The sequence below is a fragment of the Pleurodeles waltl genome, chromosome 5 (genome assembly GCF_031143425.1).
Source record: "Pleurodeles waltl isolate 20211129_DDA chromosome 5, aPleWal1.hap1.20221129, whole genome shotgun sequence".
In the NCBI taxonomy this organism is placed as follows: domain Eukaryota; kingdom Metazoa; phylum Chordata; class Amphibia; order Caudata; family Salamandridae; genus Pleurodeles; species Pleurodeles waltl.
The window spans coordinates 1,631,294,809-1,631,315,661 of NC_090444.1; the positions used below are offsets into that span (position 1 = coordinate 1,631,294,809).

At 44.0% G+C, this 20,853-nt stretch overlaps 1 protein-coding gene across 2 annotated transcripts in view; it reads right to left on the reverse strand.

Moving 5' to 3' along the window:
• Positions 1-20,853, reverse strand: part of NBAS (NBAS subunit of NRZ tethering complex) — a 1,762,396-nt gene that overhangs the window by 462,940 nt on the left and 1,278,603 nt on the right. For both annotated transcript variants that reach the window (XM_069235962.1, XM_069235961.1), the window contains exon 47: positions 17,753-17,842. In XM_069235962.1, the coding sequence (XP_069092063.1) occupies positions 17,753-17,842 (90 nt within the window). The remainder of the gene's footprint in view (positions 1-17,752; positions 17,843-20,853) is intronic.

Genomic DNA, 20,853 nt, shown 5'->3' on the forward strand with positions numbered 1-20,853 from the left:
TGGTCATCCAAGAAGGTGCAACTCACAGAGCCTTGAGAGGAGGCCTAGTTTGCAGTGGTCATAAACTGAAACCAGCTCCAGTAGATGGTGTACCCTGTGGCTGTGGAGGAGTTAGGAGGACCCACTGGTCAGATTGTTTTGCCCAGGTGGCTTCTCCACAACTTCATTGAGGACTAGACCGGCTGAACAGTAAGTCACGAGGTGTGGGACCTGAGACGTCACGGTTGGTTCGGCCCATCCTGTGGTAATGGCTGGTCTCACACAGACTGTGTAGAGACAGCGGGGATAGGAGTGCTCTCCCTGCCATAAAGATGCTGCAGTGGGAATAAACATGCAGTGCGAAAAGCAGTTGCAGGAGGGTGATACTTTTCCTGAAACCAGCCAATAAGCTCCTCCCTTACAGGGGTCCATATGCCTGAAGCACCCCAACCTTGACATCCCTCCCCTCCTACCCACAGTATACTCACAGTACTGATGGTGAGCTCTCCTCCCTCTTTGACCAAACTTAACAGCAGCTGTAAGGAGTAAATGTTGCAGGCCAATATGTGTGTTATAATTGTAGATTACGTGAGTATGATGCAAAGTAGTTATGGGAGCAGCGAGTGACTGGACATGAGAAAGAGACCAAAGAGTTTGGGTAAGAGAAAGGTTAAATATTGGAATTTGCAGAAGGCCACATCCGAAAACACTAAAGAAACGACCAGAAAAGATGATGACTTAGACACTCGAGCCTCCAGTATGATGATATTCATTCACTACCTAAAGGGCACTCGGATGACCGCAGAACTTAAATAATTAGACACACAAATATTCTGCTATTCCCTAAATAAGATTTAACGTTGATCATGTCTTAACATAAGAGTGGGAAACACCAGGAGAAGCCTATTTATGAGAGTTCTTTTTGCTAAAAGTGGACCACCACTGATATGGAGAAAGTGGTAGATGTGGTGGCATAATTTCACAAACCCCAACCACGAAGTTGTGGAGAAAGCCAGCCATTATCTGTTTTACAGAAAGCACCGGGACAGGTAGGTTCTATTAGCAAAAACAGAGATGCCTAGGATTAGTCAAGTACACATGCCACCTGGGGAGCAGTCCCTGTCAGATATGAGTGGAGGAATAAGTGGTGAGGGGGAGGGGGCACCTTACATACACAGTAGAGACACCAAGGTTCTCCTGCATGCAACCATTACATTAATACCCATAAGCAACAAATACAAGTACATTATGTGGAATGTAATGGGACCGGGTAACCCTGCTAAATTCTACAATGCCTAATTGTTACAGAGGTGCAGGAAGTTGTTATCTGATGGCAAGAAACACATCTCAAGGGGGCTGAAAGAGACAAACTAAGGAGAACTGCTGAGGCTAGCAAATACGAACTAATTACTCAGCATACAATAGAGACACACCTATACGGACTGCACAGGGCATTCTACATGTTATTATGGCATACCATATCGATGATGAGCATAGAAACATAATACTGGAGGGAACACTAGATGGAGGCATTTTGATACTTGCCAGCATTTTGCCCCCCTTTATGATACACAGACCCAGCAGTATTGAAGAATTAAGGCACACTAGGTATCTAGGTGCTCTGGGGGCTATAATGTTGTGATGGAGAATGAGGTAAACAAATTGATACTACACATACAGGGGGACTCCTTGTAAAACTTTTTTTTACAGAATTTAGTCATTTGGATGCAGCAATGGCAGTTAATTAACACTGGGAGCAAGGCAAACTATGATGAGCCAGGGCATGGAATATACAGCAGACTGGGGATATGTCTGATTGGGGACTGCAGCAAATCCTCTTTTTCTACATGGTGACCTCCAGATGTTTTGCCTTTTCCTAAAACCTCATTTTGCTAGTACCTGAACTCTGCACTTTATCCCTGATAAACAGTAGTAAGGTACCAGCACTCAACCTTTGAATATGATTAAAATGTCCCAAAACATGGCTTCAGGTCAACCATGTATAGTCCATCTGCAGCAGTTCAAAAACCTGCTGTCAAAGCAGTCAAAATATTATTTTCTGACAGATGGTAAACACTGCTTCTAATTATTACTGAGTACACCTTGTTGCCCACAAGGCAGACTGCCTGAAACATAAATCTGAAACATGTACAAAATTTAAGTTGGCATATTCCTCCAGTAACTATCCCCCAGAATTGATTTTCACTGGCAGGGCTGCACCTGGATCCTAGCAAATGTTAAAATACAGATTGTAAACTTTCATGTGTAACTTATAAGAGGAAATGGCTAGAATAGTTATTCAAAAACTATTTTATTTAAAATTCAATTCATTTATGAATGTAGACTTTTAAATAAATATTTATAATGAAAAATAGCTTTTGGAAAGTTACAATTTCCCTTCCTGGTGCTGTTGAAGTCTCATTTGCATTAGCCTGCTAGTAGCTATCCAAGCAGTGCTTAACTTTAATACGATGTGAAAAGTGCTCCCAGAGCAAGACAGTGGCTTGGGTCTGGTGACAGGATGGGATATGTGATCTTTATTAGCTCTGGAAGGACAGCTGGGGGTTCCAGGAACTTTTAGTTTGAAAGGGGCAGACATGAGACCTTCCTATTCACAGTGTAACGGAGAATGAGACCTGGAGAAAGCTAAACCTTTGTTTCCCAGGCCCACTCTAGTCAGGATGGCTGCACTGGGCACAATACCTGAGACGGCTTGATGTATCAGGGCTATACACCCATTATATCTCTCTGTGGTGCTATTGAAGTTAAAAGTCATGACATGATAAACTGCCATAGACAAAGGTAGAAGCTGTTACATTTGGTGACTCATTCTTGAACAGGACACACTTGATTCCGTGTAAGAAGAGTTTGGACTGGCACTTGGGCAATTTATGACATAAGAAGCCTTAGTAACAGCAGCAAAAATAATTGAATGTGAAGGGGAAGATGAAACCTGAGTCTTATGTGCTTACAATATTATTGCACTGTGGGAAGTGCAAGCATGCCGTCACCATTATATATTTAGTGATGGCACAAGCTTTTTACACTTTGACACTTCTGCGCCGAAAGAAAATTGGGAAATGTTGGAAATGGCCCTTTCTGCAGGGTCATCTCCAAACTTTTTGCCTTCCTCCTCCTCTTTTTCTGACCTTGTTTGTGTTGGCTTTAGGATTCTCTGCAGTTTCTCATTGCTGCACAGTGCTAAAGGGCATATGGTAATATTGGCTTATCCAGAAAAGGCATATTAAATGTACTCGTACAACCCGAGTAAAGTGCGTTATTTGTGCCCAGGGCCTGTAAATGAAATGCTGTTAGTGGGCCTTAAGCACTGATTGTGCCACTCCCTACAGAAGCCCTGTAAACAGTTTCAGGACTGCCATTACAGAGCTTGTGTGGGCAGCTTTAAACAGACATTTGAACCTGGCAAGTGCACCCACTCGCCAGGCCCAACTCTTCCTTTTTATTACGCTTACGATAACCCTAAGGTAGGCCCTGGTTAGCCCCAAGGGCAGGGTTCATTGTATTTAAAAAGTTGGACATGTACTTTTAAGCTTAACATGTCCAGGTTTTGAAAAACTCAAACTAATTTCTCACTACTACAAGGCCTATCCCTTCCATAGTTCAACTTTAGGATTACCATAAAACATCTTTTAAGTGTAATTCCCAATTGGGAAAAGACAGAAATTTTGAGTTTTGTGTCTCTGGATTCACAATTTAAAATTGCAAATTATGGTTAAGTAGGATTTTTAATTGTACATTTGACAATGCCTCTTTTAGAAAGCTGGCATTTCTTTACTTTAAACATTCCGTGCCTCTGCCTGTCTCTGAATACACGTCTGGGTAGATGACATCTGGGCTATGTGCATACCCTCCAGACAGTCACACAAAAAGGGAGCTAGGGCGTGACATTTGAATCCTGATGGCCCATTATCAGGCTGATGGGCCTCCCTCACTTCACAGGCACATTTTGGTGTAAGTACTGGACCCGAAACCCCACCAAATCAGAAACTCTATTGGAACCAAGGACATTCTGCCAGGAAGAAGGACTGCTGTGCTACCAGGAGGGACTGCCACTCTGCAACTGCATTGCTGTGATGGCATCAACTGAGTAAATCACTCTCATAGAGAGAGTGAATACAAACAATGGAATACACCAACACTGCACAAGAAACCCATGTTTTAAATGTTACCCATTAAATTATTTACATAAGACTTAATTTTCCTGTTAGACAGTGAGATATATCATATATGATGTGCTGTAATTTCTGTCCAGATCACAGGAAAACTTGTGAGGAAGTACTTATATGGGAAACTATGTGCATTACAGCAACTATAGAGCTCTCCTCTAATAATAATTGTTTTTATATAGTGCTTTGTGCCGCAATTCTGCAGTTTCTTAGTGCTGATGACACATCAGAATACATTATCACCTACTGGGAACACGATCTTACAACTCCTATCAATTGTGCATTATTTGCTCATATTACAATCATGTTTTATAAAAAAATATTAAATCTCATAATGTCTCTCAAGGTTAGGATACCAATTCTCCACCATTCCCAGTACTTTGCTTGACACTTGGCAGTACTATGAACATAGTCTGAATTGTTCCCCAGGGTTCCATCAACTCAAATGAAATATTTGCCAAAAGTCCTCAGACATGATGTTATGCTGTTCTTCATTTACAAGGTCGGTTATAGTATCACCCTGGGCTAGTCAATGCACACACATGCCATTATCAATGGAAATTCAAGGACGAAACGATTTTGAAAACAGCAGCCAATGCCAAAATTAAAAGTCTGTTGTCTTTATTTGAAATAACTGAGAGCTTGGGAATGGAACTGTTTTAGCCTGCAAATGAGACTCTGCTTATCGGGACAAGGCTTCAAATGCAGGGGAACAGGAAATAGTGCTACATGCAAATCAACCCTGAGATAATTTCTGCTCTATTTTTGATTTATGCTCTGATAATAGTTGTGTTTATTATTGAAGGTAAATAGCAATATTCTGCTTCTTCTGCACTGCTTTCCCTTTTTGGACCTTCTTTCCTTGTCACAGTAATGGTCAGATACATTAGCGATCTTAACCATTAGAAAGTGTGCTGTTCTGTCTGACAATGGTCCTCTGTGGTCTCTGCTCTCTCCTCTTATTTCTCTGAACTCGCCCTCTAGCTGGTCCCTTTGTTAAGTCGACAAAGTCAGAATGACCGCTTCAATGTGAAATACACATGGGCATGTTGATTTTAAGTCTGCTCTTACCATTGCTCTGGGAAGTGTTACAAATGAATCATCATCAGTAAAGTACAGAACCTCCATTCTATTCCTAAATTCATATCAACTTACTAATGCATTTAGCACATATTCCTGGTCGACGAAGATGTTTACTGTCTGTGTGTAAGGTTCAGAAAATATTTACTGTTTCTTTAACATATAACCAATATATCAGTGGTGTGTTTCCTCACATGAGTGCTTTTATACCGTCTCCAGTTTGTTTCTTGTTTGGTATTTTTCTGAAGGGGGGGTCATCTTTTTAGGGTCAGCTGCATGTGTGCTATTCTATGCTGATTCTAGATCCTTTGTACTGGGGAATGTGTTTTGCAGACCCATATTCTCGGGAAAAAAACGCTAAGCGAGTGTATCTTTTGTATACATGAAAAACGGGTAATGTATTAATCATAATTAAACAATTCTACTTGTTTTTTTTCCATCTGAATCAGTGTTCAAAGAACACATTGGGCCTGATTCTAACTTTGGAGGACGGTGTTAAACCGTCCCAAAAGTGGCGGATATACCACCTACCGTATTACGAGTCCATTATATCCTATGGAACTCGTAATACGGTAGGTGGTATATCCGCCACTTTTGGGACGGTTTAACACCGTCCTCCAAAGTTATAATCAGGCCCATTGTCTGATGCAATGTTTTGATTTCACGGAGCTAGTAGGGAACCACTTGCCTAAATTTAGAATCAGGAAATATATCAGCTTTTAATAATAAAAGTCTAATGAGGCTGATAAGTTGGTTGATATGGAACCAATATAGAGCCCTTCAGTACTCCATACCGTGTGACTGCTCACTTGAGCCCTGTCACTCCTGATCTTCTTCAGAACTCCAGGCAGACGTCAGGAGTCTCAAGTTCCACATTACGTGGAAAGTGTCCCCAAGTGAGAGATGCCTTGGAAACTCTAATGGAAAAAGTGCTAACATTGTGCATTCTCTGCAGTGGTGAAATGATCAAGCATAGGCTCTCCCCTTTTTTGGAAGACTCCCTTCACCATGTCTGGATGTAGTAGCATTCTTGAACCATGAGGTGCGTATGTTGAAATATCTTGCAAGGTGGCAAACCACCAGGAAAATCTCCAGACATTCAAGCCATGTCCACAGGGGCAGTTTGTCCTGGCACAGGGTCCACAACCTTTCTGTGAGCACCTGTACCAGCTTCCCCTTGATGGAAGGAAGGAAAGTTTTAACACAAAGCGGGTGACTATGAGCCCCAGCAGAATGATATGGAAGCTAGCCTCTGCCAGGTAACTGAGGCCCCTGAGCTCTACCTCCCTCATGGGGCAATCCCAGAACAGGACCGACACATCAGTCACTACTGTCAGCTGTGGGTGGAGTAGGGAGAGGGGTCTGGCATTGATCCAATCCTTGTCTAGCAGCCACCACTCTAGACCTGTTGCAGTTTGTTCCAGAATCTGGGCTTGATTGGAGAGATCCCTCTAGTGCAGTGCCCACTGCGACTTCAGATCCCACTGCACAGCCTGCTGCAATCGGGCATATTTCACCAGAAGGATGCAGGCCATCAGTCCAAACAGTTTCAGAGCCATCCTTACTGCGACCTAAGACAGAGGCTGAAACATCGGGATCATAGCCTGATTGCCCTGGACTCTCTTCTCTAGGGGGAATGCATAAAACCACACTGTGTCCAGCGTGGCTCAGATGAATGGGGGAATCTACGAAGGAGTTAGGTGTGAGTCCGGCACATTGATCGTAAACTCCAAGGATGTTAGGAAGAATGTTGTAGTCTGGAGGAGGGTGCTGACTGCTTGGGGAGCCTACCATCAACAACATGCAACGATTGGGACCCGGGAAGACGTGCTGTAACCACTGCTATCACTTTGTGACCACCCAAAGGGTGCTGATAAGGCCAGAAGGGTGCACAGCTAACTGAAAATGCTGATGACTGCGGGTAACAACTGGGGGCCTACAGGACGGGGATGTGAAAATGAGCATCCTACAGGTCCGCAATACCATCCAGTCTCCGGTGTCCAGGGCAGACAGAACCGGAGACAACATGGGCATCTTGAATTTCTCTTTTTTCAGGAAGGTATTGAAAAGGCTGCAGACCTAGTTTTGGACAGACGCTCCACCCTTCTTGAGCACCAGAAAGTAGCAGGAATAACAACCACGCTCTACTTCCTGTGTGGGCACCCTCTTGATAGCTCTTTTGATCAAAAGGGTCTGTGCTTCCAGGACCAACTATTCATTGGAGGAGCCAACTAAGACTCTTTGAAAGACAATCATAAACACCATTTAAATTTTTTCAAAGGTGTGGTCGGGATAGGCAAGGAATGATCACAAAATGTATTTATATTTTTATGATTATAAGTGAATTTGTTTGTAAAAATATTTACTATGTTTGTTTCTGAATGTGTATATGTATCTTTTACACATTTTTTCACTACTGAAACACCCTCGAATGCACTATAAGAAAAATAAAATGCACCAAAGTTTGAGTGCAAAGATGTATGGCTTGTTTGAGTCAATTTAACTAAATTTAACACAATTTATGGCTGTGCTTTACAAACAAATATAACTTTTGCTCATATATTAACTTACTATATACTTTTGTTCCTGCACTCCCCTTTTTCTTACAGTCAATATGTTAGCCCAGAAGCAACAGTGATTAAAGGCACCCCCCTGCTTTTTGAACTGAGCTTCCTGACAAAGGTGAGGCAGTCCTCCATCAGCCGTTCTTGGGATGGTGGGAGGGGCTGAGGTGTTTCCACAAATGGCAGTGCATACCCCTTCTACGCAATCTGAAAAACCCACTTGTTGGATGTAATCACTGAGCGTTGGCGCAAGTGGTCCCTGATTCTTCCGCCAACAAGATGGCTATGCCTGGGGGAGGGCATGCTAAAGAGGCTTGGAGACTCAGGACCTGTGACTTACAGGCAGTCAGAGAGATGGGGGGTTTAGCAGCACACTGGGACTGCCTCCTGTGCCCGTTTGTGGCCTCTATGGCCCCCTTCTTCAAAGGACTGGGTAGGCTGTTGGACTGAATATGGGTGATGCCAAAGTTGCCCCTGTCACCTCTGCGGTAGGGGGGAGAAGGACTGCTGTTGCTGCTGGTTTGAGAGGGAAAGGACAAGTGATTATTATTATTATTATTTGGGATTTCTATAGTGCAGCAGCTACTCAGTGAGTGGCTGGCCCATGACCGTAAGATCCAAATGTCCACTGTGGTGTAAAGCTGTAGCGGGAGAGCATTCTAATCTCTGGTGGCCAGAACTGCCACCCCATTTTTTTCTTCTAGATCGAGGAATTACCACCAGAAAGGAGTTGGAGGAATGGAGTGACCTGACCAGTTGGTATGGGGAAAATTTGTTGGACAAGTACTGAGCACCACTGTGGCAAAAAGCTCTGTGTCAAGAACAGACCCTTGAACCTTGCAGGGACAACCAGTGCAGTTATTTTAGGACGGGCTGGATGAGAGCTCTTCTGGGGAGTTCCAGTAGAAGCCTGTTGGTAGCATTCTGCACGAGCTGCAATCTTTTCAGGAGGTGGACAGGAAGCCCCCAGTATAGTGAGTTGGCATAGTCCAACCTAGAAGTGATCAGGGCCTGGATCACAATTTGTTTCGGTGGAAGAGGGAGAGGGTAAAGGAACTTTTATAACATCTTTAGCAGACTGAAGCAGGTGCCTACTACCACCACCACCTGGGGGGCAAAAGAGGAAGTGCTGTAAAATTTCACCCTTGATTACACACCACTGCAGTGGGAGGGTTGAAGGGGGACATCCTTTGGCCAACAGCCATTGTCCCAGCTGGGTGGGGGAGTCCCAAAGAGCAGGATTTCTGTCTTGCTGGTGTTACAGTGAAGGCAACTATGGCGCATCCTCTGAAACATGGCAGTCAGCATGCCCTGAAATTGCTCCGTGCGTTGGGTGCATTTTGGTCTAGACTGAGGGGCAGTTGTGTGTTGTCTGCATAAGAAGCAATTTGCATACCAAGCAATTTTATTGTGTTTGCCAGGGGGGTAATAAAAACATTGAACAATGTGGGGCTCAATGCAGACCCCTGAGCAACCCCAAGAGTTTAGGTTCTGAGGTAAATGGAGTCATCTAAACTGATTAGGATCTGTCAATCAGAAAGGAGCGAAGCCATGCCAAGACTAAGCCACTGACGCCAATGGCGCTGAAGGAGTGTAGAATGCAGGACCATGTCAAAAAGCTGAAGGAGTGTAGAATGCAGGACCATGTCAAAAGCTGCAAATAGATCGGGCAGAATCAGTGTCACCTGCTTTCCATGATCCACTGCTACCCTAATCATGTCTGCAACCTTGGTATTGAAGCCCGAGCAGAATCCCAGCTGGGAGAGGTGAAGTAACTTGTTCTGCTCTAGGAAGGCAGATAGCTGTTTATTTAGGAGCTTCTCCAGTACTTTGGCAAAAGCTGTCAGCAGAGAGATAGGTTGTACATTGGCAAGGTTGGATTTGTCTGCCAAAGGTTTCTTTAAGAGGGGAATCAGCTTGCTTCCAGCTTCCAGCCACTGGGCACTATGGCTTGTCGTCTAGAATGATTTAAGAGCTGATTGAAAGGGGCGGTGGGTTAACAGCGGTGCAGTTGGCAACAAGAGCATGGGGAGGGCAAGGGTCATCGACCCAAATTTGCGAGCTCTCATGGCGTGAGGAGAATCCTCTAGCAAGACAGGGTCGAATTCCTGTAGCAATTGACCCACAGGTGGCGGTGTAGCCTCCAGCACAGCTATAGGGCCCCCAATACTCATTGGGATGGCGCTCATGGGGTGTAAGGAGTCCACAAAGGTTTTGATTTAGGTATCAAAGAAATTGGAAAGTTGGGTGCAGAGTTTGAGTGAAGGTTTTAGAGGCAGAAGCGAGGCAAACGGGTGAGGGAACTGTTTAACAATTTTCACCTGGTGTGTTATGAGATGTATCTATCTGATTTGTAGAAAAGTCAGACTCTGCTTTCTTGATTGCTCGCTGATAAGCATTTAAAGCCTTCTTGTATATGGGTTTGTCATTAGGGAGACAATGACGCCTACTGCTTCTTTCCAGTTTCTTAATTAGTTTTCAGAGTTACTTCAGCTCCTCATTGAACCAAGGGGCTGACGGTCGTTTTGCTGAGAGATTGGCAGCTCTCACTTTGATGCATGTGATGTGGTCGGCCGCCTGTATAAACCAAGTGTTGACCTATTAAGCCTCGACCTCCATGTCCCCACTCACAAGAGGAGAGTGCTCGTTCAAGGTGAGGCTGATTTCAGAGGGAGAGAGGATGGCCAAATTTCAGCGAGATGAGAGGAATGCATCCTGTGTGCGCAGGGGCCGTGGTTCAGTGGAAGTAGATGAGAGCATCGTCAGACCAGGTCAGGGATATCACGTCAAGTATCAAGACTTGGCTACTGGTAAAGGTGGTGTCTGGGGTATGACCCGCAATGTGAGTGAGCTGGGTCACGAACTGATGCATATCCCATGATGACATATTTTCCAAAATGAGTTGGCCATGTGGGTCACAGCAAGCGTCCACATGTCTATTGGGATCCCCTAGTACCGTAAAATTTGAATTTTTTAATATGCATTTTAAGAGTGTTGAAAACAGCCCTCTCTACAGGGTCATCCCCAAACTTTTTGCCTTCTTCCTCCAACCATTTTCTGGAGTTTAGCTTACTGGCCTTTGGACTCTATGCACTTTACCACTGCTAACCGGTGCTAAAGTGCTGTCTCCCCAAAACATGACTTGATTGGCATACACCCAATTTAATATACACGTACGTCCCTTGGAGAGTGGTATACCATATACCGAAGGCCTGTAAATTAAATGCTACGAGTGGGCCTGCAGCACTCACTGTGCACTTTAAAACATCTCCCAGGCCTGCCACTGCAGCCTGAAGGCAGTATCCCACTGCTGTATCGACTTGGCATTTAAATCTCCTTGCTAAGCCTTAAACTCCCCTTTTATTACATACAAGTCACTCCTACGGTAGGCCATAGTTAGGCCGCAGGGCAGGGTGCTGTGTAATTAGAAAGTAGGATATGTGCTTTTTAGTTTTACATGTCTTAGTAGCCAAAAACTCCCCAATCCTTTTTTTCACTACATTGAGGCCTATCCATCCCATAGGATAACATTGGGGAATCCTTATTAAAATTCATAAGTTGTAATTCCTAAACCAGAGGTGGTTGATATTTCATGTTTGCTATCTATGAACTTGTTGTGATAAACTCTCTTTAATGCTAAAGGCGGATTTATTATTACAAGTTTGAAAATGCCACTTTTAGAAAGTTGGCATCTTTCTGCCCTTAGCCCTCTGTGCCTGCAGCCTGCCTTAGGTCACAGGACTGGGTGTAACTGACAGTTGAGACTTTGCAAATTCACTGAAGACAGTCACACAATACTGGGATTAGCCTGAATGGGCCATTCACAGACTTGATGGGGGGCGGAGCCAAGCACAGCCCCACTTACACATGAATATGCTGGACTCTGAAACCACACAATAGGCTTATTGTCAATGCAGCCAGCTAGGAGCCAGGAAATTCCTGGAACCTCGGAGAACCCTTCTGGAAACCTCTCCAGGCTTCTAAGTGCAGGGCACCAGAGTATACAAATATGTCTCTCGGACCCACTCTTCAGTTTACTACTGGACCTGCGGAAGAACTCTGAAGACTGCCTGCTGTTGTGACCTGCTGTGCACTCTACCAGACTGCTGCTGTACCTGCAAGGACTACTTTGCTGCCTGGAGTCTGCCTGGAACCTTCAGAGGCCAGCCCTGCTGTGCAGCCCTGCATCTTCACCAGCACCCAGGACTTCAGAAGTGATTTCAAGGGCTAGTTTAGCTGGCCTCCTGTTCAGACCCACAGGGACATAACAGGCTCCCACTATCTTGATCCCGCACCCGGGCCCAGCCTGAGTGAGTGTTGAACCCCCAAGAGGTCTCCATCCACTCCTCGACCCTTGGTTGTGGTGCTAAAGGTGCCCAGGTGGCGATTTTCTAAAACTGAGGACCTGCTATTTTGAAAGTTAAAAATTTAGAAAATTCATAACCCTGGGTCTACTAAATGGATTTTTATGGTTTTGGTGTCAAATAGTGTATCGAAATGTTCTTTATTTTTCTAATATGGTTTGGGATTTTTCTTGGGTTGTGTTTTCATTGTATTGCTGTTTGTGTAGTGCATAACTACTTCACACATTGTCTCTAAGTTAACCCTGACTGCTTTTTGTGCCAAGCTATTTAGGGTTAAGAATAGGCTAATTTAGTGACCTTTTGTGGCTCACCTAGCAAGGGATTGTGGCTGTTGATTGACCAGGGCTCATACCCTAGTCAACCAACAACCCAATTTCTCACCAACAGGTGAAAGTGAATGGGGTCTCTGTCACTGCACTGAGGAACACCGGGGCCAGCCGGACCATAGTAGTGGAAATGTTGGTTTCCCTAGAGCAGTACACCGGTCAGGTGTGTTGGGTACCCCAGGGGCAGCTCTTTGTCTGCCCCACGGCTCTGGGATTCCTGGAGTGGGGTGGGGAGGTGACCCACAGAAGGCTCATAGTTAGTCCCCAGATGCCCATAGACTGCCTTCTTGGGAATGATTTGTCCATGGTGAGAGAAGAGTAAGAAGGGCCAGCAGTCCAGGGCATCCTGAAAGCTCAGACATCTGGACATACCATTCCCAAACAAAGAGCACAGAAGCCCAGATGGAAGGGTAGGGGGAGTAAGGACTCACCCCTGACGCCTGCAGGGTGTAGCTGCAGGCTGTTGCTTGACCAAGGCTCACACCTTAGGAAACCAACAACCCAATTTCATAAACAGAGCAACTTGCCCAGGAAGGACGTAAGTTCCCCTGTGTGCCCGGGTGGGCGATAGAGCAGCAGGCCGGCCAGGCTCTTGTTTGCGGAGAGTGTTATGCAGAAGCCATGGATTCTGCTCAGAGATGCTCCTTTGTGTCAAAGGTGACACAGTTAAGTGAGTGTTTATAAACAATTGTAATCCACCGCCTTTTTTAACCACTCTATCAAAGTGTAGGTAGCATAGAGTAACCATCCAGAAAGGCCAATGCTACATCTGGTGCTGAACTGTTGGACATCCATGTTTGTGTCAGGAAAAATATGTCACCCTTTTCCTCCTCCAGTATGTCATGAATGTGCAGGGCATTTTTGATTAGTGACCGAATATTACACATTAAAGTCTGCGTCACCACCCATTTGTGGGACTTTAGTACCTTCGAGAATATAGGGCCTTAGGGGTTATACCCAGGCCCTGTAGAGCAGCAAAACAACTCTAGCAGGTAAGGGGGTGGGAGTTGGCCCGGGGACCTGGACCTACCTGGGCAAAGTGGCTCTTGTCTCAGGGAAAGAAGCTCAGAGGCCGTATAGATGATACACTGTAAATGTGAAAACAGGCAGCATGTCCGGCGCTGAGTGCAGGGAGAGCGTGAACGTGCGCAGAAGGGCTTGCATTTGGCATGTCTTTAGCATGCCAGCTTCGCGTCCGTGCACCGGCCCGTTTTATGGGAAGTGCCGGTATTCACAATTAGATAAGCACCAGACCGTTGGCGAGCCCAAAAATGGAGGCCGGAGTGGTAGAACGACTAAATGAACCCCCTCTACCCACCTCAAGTAAAGTGCAGGTGCAGCTGTAAGTAATTAAGTATTTCAAGAATTAGGTATTTTAGGCAATTTTTAGTAAAACATGTAATTTGTGCAAATTGGGTGGCTTTTATAAACAGGTAGCTAGTGCAAGTTCGGCAAATACAATCAAATTCAATGCAAACAATACAACACATAATACAACACAACACAGTATCAAAAATCAATCAGGATAAAAGGGCAGGGCAATTTCTCTGCTATAATACAACTATTTACAAAGGGATTAAATTCTTACTGTCCGGCGTCTGCGCACCGGCCTGCTTTATATAAAGTGCCGGCATTCACAACTAGCTTAGCACTAGGCCGCTGACGAGCCCAAAAATGGCAGTAAAAAGACTAAATGATCTGTCAGTGACCTTGGCTCTTGAGAAAGTTCTGCATTGACATTGTTGTCAAATAGGTGGGAGCCATTGAAGGGCATGCCAATCACTGAAGGGAGGACATCCCCGAGAACTCAGAACACCATAACCAGGTGTGGCGATGCAACGCCACCATAGAAGCCATGGTTCTACCCCAGAATGTTATAGTTTCCAGTCTGCACCGAATGACAAGCTTTGCCACATTCCTGCTGTCCAACTGAGCCTGGCTGAAGATGGCGCAGCCTTCCTCGGACAACATGAGAAGCAGATGCACAACCAAATCCCACAACACGTGGAAATATTGGGCCAAGAGGCATGCAGTGTTCACCCACCACAGGGAAAAATGGTGGAAGAAAAGATGCGCTTTCCAAAGGTGTTCAGCCTCTTGGATTCCCTATCCGGTGATGTGGTAGGAAACACACTTGGGGTGGTGACCTTCGCTATTGAGGTCTCCACCACTAGGCACTCACGGGAGAGGTGCCTTTAAGAAAAAGGCTGGGTCTTCTGGGCAGGACAGTGTCGACTGGCAATCATTCAGTGTGCAGGCCCCCAGGACTAAGTCGGTGAGGACTTCATTAAAGGGGAGCATGGGTTCTGATGAGCCCGTCCCAGGCTGAAGCACCTCGGTCAAGACATTGGTCGTGACTACAATGACTGGCAGCTGGTGATCGAGAACATCGCCACCCTGCGCATCGCAGTGACAAAAGATGCGCCTTCCTCCAAAACGTGGCCCGGAAGAGAAATCATGACAGAGTTTGGGGAGGTATCCAGGCCACTGATGCCATCAAGCTCCTAATACCAGTTGCAGTCATCGGGGTCTTCTAGGGGACCATACACCTCCTCCTCACCTCCCCCCTTCAGGAAGGTAGGGCCTGTCAAGGGGTGGAAAGTCCAGGGGATGTTAAGGCCTGGAGAGCGCCGGCATTGTGCGGCACCAGGCTGGCAGTGGGTTGATTTAATCAGCAGGATGCTGCAGAAGATGGGGCTGGGAAGGATGGAGGCACAAGAGACAGGGGCGGTCTGAATCCAGTGGCAGATCTAGAGGGCCCAGCTGGTGTTGGGGGTGAACCCCCTCAACAGTAACACAGCAGGGGAACTTATTGGCTCTGTGGGGCCCTAAGGCACACCAGATAGGGTCAGTGACCCACAGATGACGTCCATTACATCCTAAAATTCTTTGAGTTGGGATGGAGTCACTCTGGCACCGGGAAACACATGGTAGAGCAAAGCAGACCCTGGTCCAGGCTCTGCAGGTGGAGTGCGGGAGCTGGATCTGGAAGCACGATGGTGGGAAGGTCAAGCAGAAGAGTGCTTCGACTTCTATTTCTTCTTGTGCATTTTGGGCTTACCAGACTTAAATGAGGAGGTGATGGAGTGGCAATATGATCAACCACAGGAATACCTCAGAGATCTTCCATTGTAATGGCGCTGACCAAGAACGGGAGCGGAGCCACCAGGAGCTTCATCAACCTGCAGGTGCACTGACTTGTGCTCAACGCAGGCCTTAGGATCATGTCCCAACCCCAGGCATCAGAGACAAAACAAGAAGGGATCAGACACAGTCATATGACTGTGACAGTCTCCCCAAGGCTTGAACATTATGCCTTAACACAATGGTTCTTAACCTGTGGTCCAGGGACTCTACTCAAGAATGTGAAATTGGAGTGAAGTTGGAGGCCAAAAAGGAAGTTGGTATCCACAGATTTTCATTGTGGTTATTATCTGAAGTGATTCATGAGTGGGCGGTGAACCTTCTGGTGCGGTCGCTCCTGTTCTCGTTCTATTCTTGTGGAAGTTCTTGGAGCTGTTCCTGAGGTCAATCATTGCTATTAATCTGCTAATATTATTAAATTTTCTAAGGAATCGCAGACCACCCCTGAATAGGAGCTGTGGATCCCCAGTGGTTCCCGTTCCACGGGTTAAGTACTGCTGACTTAGGTAATGTGCCGATTAATAGTCAGAGCCAGGTCAATGATCAAACAAATATATTAATCGCAATGCGGGGCTTATATGGGTGCGTAAGTGGATATATCACATTCAATGGCTTATAAAAACCAACAATAACATACGACGGTGACTTTTGTTGCCACTGGAAACATTGGAAAAGATCTCATATATATTTGCTATATTAACGTAGAATGGAAAAGTGCTGTGTTTCATAAACATATGACGTACTAGTAATTATTGGTATAAATATATGAATTTCACCAATTGGGGATCATAGAAGCACAAATACTGTCATTATTAGCTTGAGTCATTCTTTGAGGAGATTAATGTACATTCTAATCGTGAACATCAAAAAGCAAAGGTTTTCTAATACTTAAGGTGCAAGTCCTCTCATTGTTATTTACGAATGGCTCAGTGTGAGGAAAAACTAGAAAACCAAATGCATACTATAAATGGTTGAATGGCTGTGATGACATAAATCAAATTTAGTCATCATCGCACAAACAGTTAGAATTATGTTGTGCATGTCATTTCAGCTGATTAATTATATATGAAACTCTACAGCATTTAGACAAAGACAGTGACCATTAGAATTAACTTCGTTACTAAGGGTGAAGGAGTATAATCAATGAAAGACATACATAGCATGTGAACACGAAAACAACTTATTGCCATCTAAATGGTGAAAATAGCGGATAACTCATTTAATCTCTACCTTTAAGGTATGCGGAATAGTTGTTACAAGTTGAAAAGTGACAAAGAACCAACAGACTGTTTGTATGGGTGTTAGTCAGGGGAATTATGGTCCAGTTGAATGCTGTTAGCCGAAGATGTCGGGCATGCTTGTGCACTCGATGTTTCAAACTGTATGTCGTGATAATAAATTTATGTGGTTTTTTTACTTTTGAGGTGCCACTGTGATTCTTGTTGGCCTGATGCTCTGGACAGAAAAATATATATATATATAAAATCATTTAGATATCTGTATATCTCTATCTACATCTATATCTGTATATATATATCTACAGCTCGCTCTCTCTCTCTCTCTCTCTATATATATATATATATATATATATATATATATATATATATATATATATAGGAGACACCCCAGAAAATCTGAAAAATTTCCCACTATAATGAAAACAACACGTATAACTTGCATTTTACAAAGGAAGCAACTATAAACAAGAAAATAATTTTCTGATCAGGGCTTCTAAATCTCAATACTAAAGCAACTTCACACAGATGACGTGAAATTTTAGTAACTATTGCACAATGGAATAGACCAATCAGAGAAAGTGGAGGTGCTGAAGAGAATGAAAGGAAGCACACAATAAAGGTATCAATGAACAGGTAGGTTGAACAATAAACATATGTTCCACTTGGGATTTTCACAATTCCTCACATTCAATCATATGTATTTCATGTATGTATCTAGAAAATAAGTCATTATCCCAAATAAAGCATACCTTTCAAAACATAATGACATCAAACAGTTTCATCATTAATGTAAACTACTTTATGCACACAGTGTTATTGGATTTGGCTAAAACTTTCTAATTATATTAAAAAATATATATATTTCCTTACCCCTTTTCAACACTGGCATGAACTGCTGAAACAATGCCTTCAAGGATCTGTAGAGGGTCGGTGGGAGAAGTGAAGAGGGAATCATCTCCACTGTGCAGAAAAAAAAAATGAAGGAAGGTTACACACAGACCAAATGACTTTAACTTTCCAGTTATTGCAGACTAAAGCAGCTCATACTGAAAAAGCTAATGACTTAGACCCAACCTCCTCTGTGGTGATTTCTGCACAACCATAAATACGATTACAATACAATACAATACAACCAAACATAGCAAGGAGCTGATGAGAAGTGAGCAGGCAATCCAAGCTTTCCAATGCCTTTCGAACTCCTTGGCTGTATAGTACGACATTCTGTATCATGCAAGAAGGTCAAAAAAAAAAGTTAAACGGAAGTGGATGACCGCCTTGAAATTTCACAAAAATATCATGGATAATTAATCATTTATCCCAGGAAGGCATAACTTGATAAATATCCGGTGTGGATTAAGTGTGTTTTTATTTTAATAAACCTCGTATATTTGTTGTGAATAGCAACCATATTTCAAGATTGTTCTAACATTGAACCACGGGACCAGAAGCAAGATCTTCCAGTGCTGCACATCCGAATGGACTAATACATGATCACACATACAAAACAAATGGAGCACCAACTAAACTGTCCAGGGAGATAAGGAGTTAAGAAAACGTGACTTTCCGCATGCCAGTCAGCACATCGTGGGGTGGAGGAGGCAGTCTGGAGAGAGGGCCAGGAAGACTATAGTGTAGCTCTTACAGACTAACTGCATGACCCAGGGATCTGCTGAAATCACTTCTCAACTGGTGGACAAATGGTAGAGCCTCCTCCTCCACCGCATGATGGTTGCTTACAGGAAGGGAGTCTGGGATGTTTTAAAGCTGCAAAGCCAACGTAGTACAGTAGGGCAGAGATCAGCAAATGTTGGCGATGGCATCACCTAGATGAACCCTTGACCCAAAAGGAGCAGTACATTTAATGAGGTATCTGGTTTCAGCTGGCAAGGGTGTCACCACTGGGACTGTCACTGGTATGCTCTGGAGTCTTAAAATTGCCTTTGTCATTAGTAGAATTGCCTCATTGCGGAGGCTTAATTTAGCGACCAAGCCACAGTGCTTTGAAGCATCCCAGGGAGGAGCTGGATTTGTCACCTAATAGCCGCTCGCCATTGAAGGGCATGTCCACGAGTGTGGCTGGCATCTCTCAGGTAAAGTCTGTGGAATGTATCCCACTATTATGGCAGAGGGATCAAACCACGATATCTGCAAAATCTAAGATGCACTTCAGCATATGCTTAGAAATATCCAAACCACCATGGACTAGATTGGCTTTTCATGTGGCTGGTGAGAGTGGTAACAGTCAGTTTTGCTAGCTCGGGCGGGGCAGGGAAACAGCAGCCTAGAAGGTTATGTGGCATTCGAACAGAAAAGGGTAAGACTATGGGCTCATTCCATTCATTCCAAAAGATTAACAGTAGCTATTAATGCAGTGCTTAATTTGTGCTTGTTGTAACCGGTGTTGAGCACAGGCACTTATTTTTTAGGGCCGGGGCTTAGTCTTCTGTCTCAAGCATTTGCTGCGAGCTAAAGACACATTTGGGAAAGACGGAGGAAGAGAAACACGAAAAAGCTTCACAATGGGAGAAAGCAGAAACTGCAAGCGTGAGCTGCAGGGACAGGAAGGGGTTTTAAATGGATTGAAGAGGCCCGAGATGGCTTCAGGATTGCGCTTCCTCAGTATTCCCTGTTCGCACATTTAATTGCAGCAGCAGCATGTTTAAGAGGAAGGCTTTGAGCACCGGCACCTTTTTATTTACAAATTAAGCACTGTATTAATGTAACCTTGACCCGAAAAAATGACTGGACAGCTTAAGTTCATGAGAATTCATTGTGGCATGTCTCCACCTTTGGATCAGGGAGAATCTGAGACCCTTGGGAAGAGAGGTGCAGTCAGTCACGGAGAGGAGAACACAATAATGCATAGGCAATCAGATTATAGTCACTCCGATGAGTGGTTATGTCTAATTAAAACAGAGCTTCAGTATCTGGGACAGGAGAAAGAACAGTGTTCTGCACATCATGAGCCTGTGAATGTCAGGAAGCCACAGATCAATAACTCTGAAAAAACAAATTCCAGATGCTGTGGAAAGAAAACCTTTAAAAGTTATCTTTCTTAAAGCTCTGTAATCTGATATAATCACAAACCTGAAAGCAGCCTCATAGTTCCTTTTTATAAATCTCCACTGGGAATATTCAAAGAAGCTTTGTTTTTATTTAACTAAATGAAGGAAGTTTCTCTGAAAGACTATTTTATGAGCACAGAATCTATAGATTATGTCTGAATATCAGCGAATGGCACAACGTTTGCCAGAACAGTTTAGCTAAAGGAAAAAAAAACTATTTATTTATACAGTTTAAATGAAAATCAACTTACATACAAACTATGCCAAAAACTCCAGACAGGGTTAAGTCAAGCCTGCACCATGAACATATACATTTATTTTCAATAACAGAACTTACGATTGACGTTTAACGTCATACCAGTATAAGGACTGAATCATTTATGTATTCGTGCGTTTTGAAGTTGGAATAGTAAACAACTATGATAATAATTATTCAATGAGGGAAGCTGCATTGTGAGATGCGTTTGAGTAGGTGATAATCAGTAACATTGGCATGTATGTTTACTAAACGGCTTACTTTATTTCAACTATGAATGTTGCTTTGTTGCTGCTTTGGTTATGATGAATGTTGTATTTTTATACACTAAAGATGAAAGGAGGTTGAATTAAGTCTTGCATATATATGTTTTTCCCCACTGCATACATGTGTTAATGTAGCCATTGTGTGGATGGAGGCGCCACCTGAGATAGTTAGGCACTTGTGTTACTCTGTTTATATGCAGTCAGTGTTATGTGCAAGTTGCATGTCGTTATCCCTACAACAACCTTCAATATTCTGAACTCCTTATTGATTGAACTTAGGTGGGGAACAGGACAACACAGGGTGAGACTATCCAAAATGCAACTGCCACCGGACGAGGGAGGGATGGGGCGCCTGATTTTTTAAGCCTATTTTCTAGTCGGACA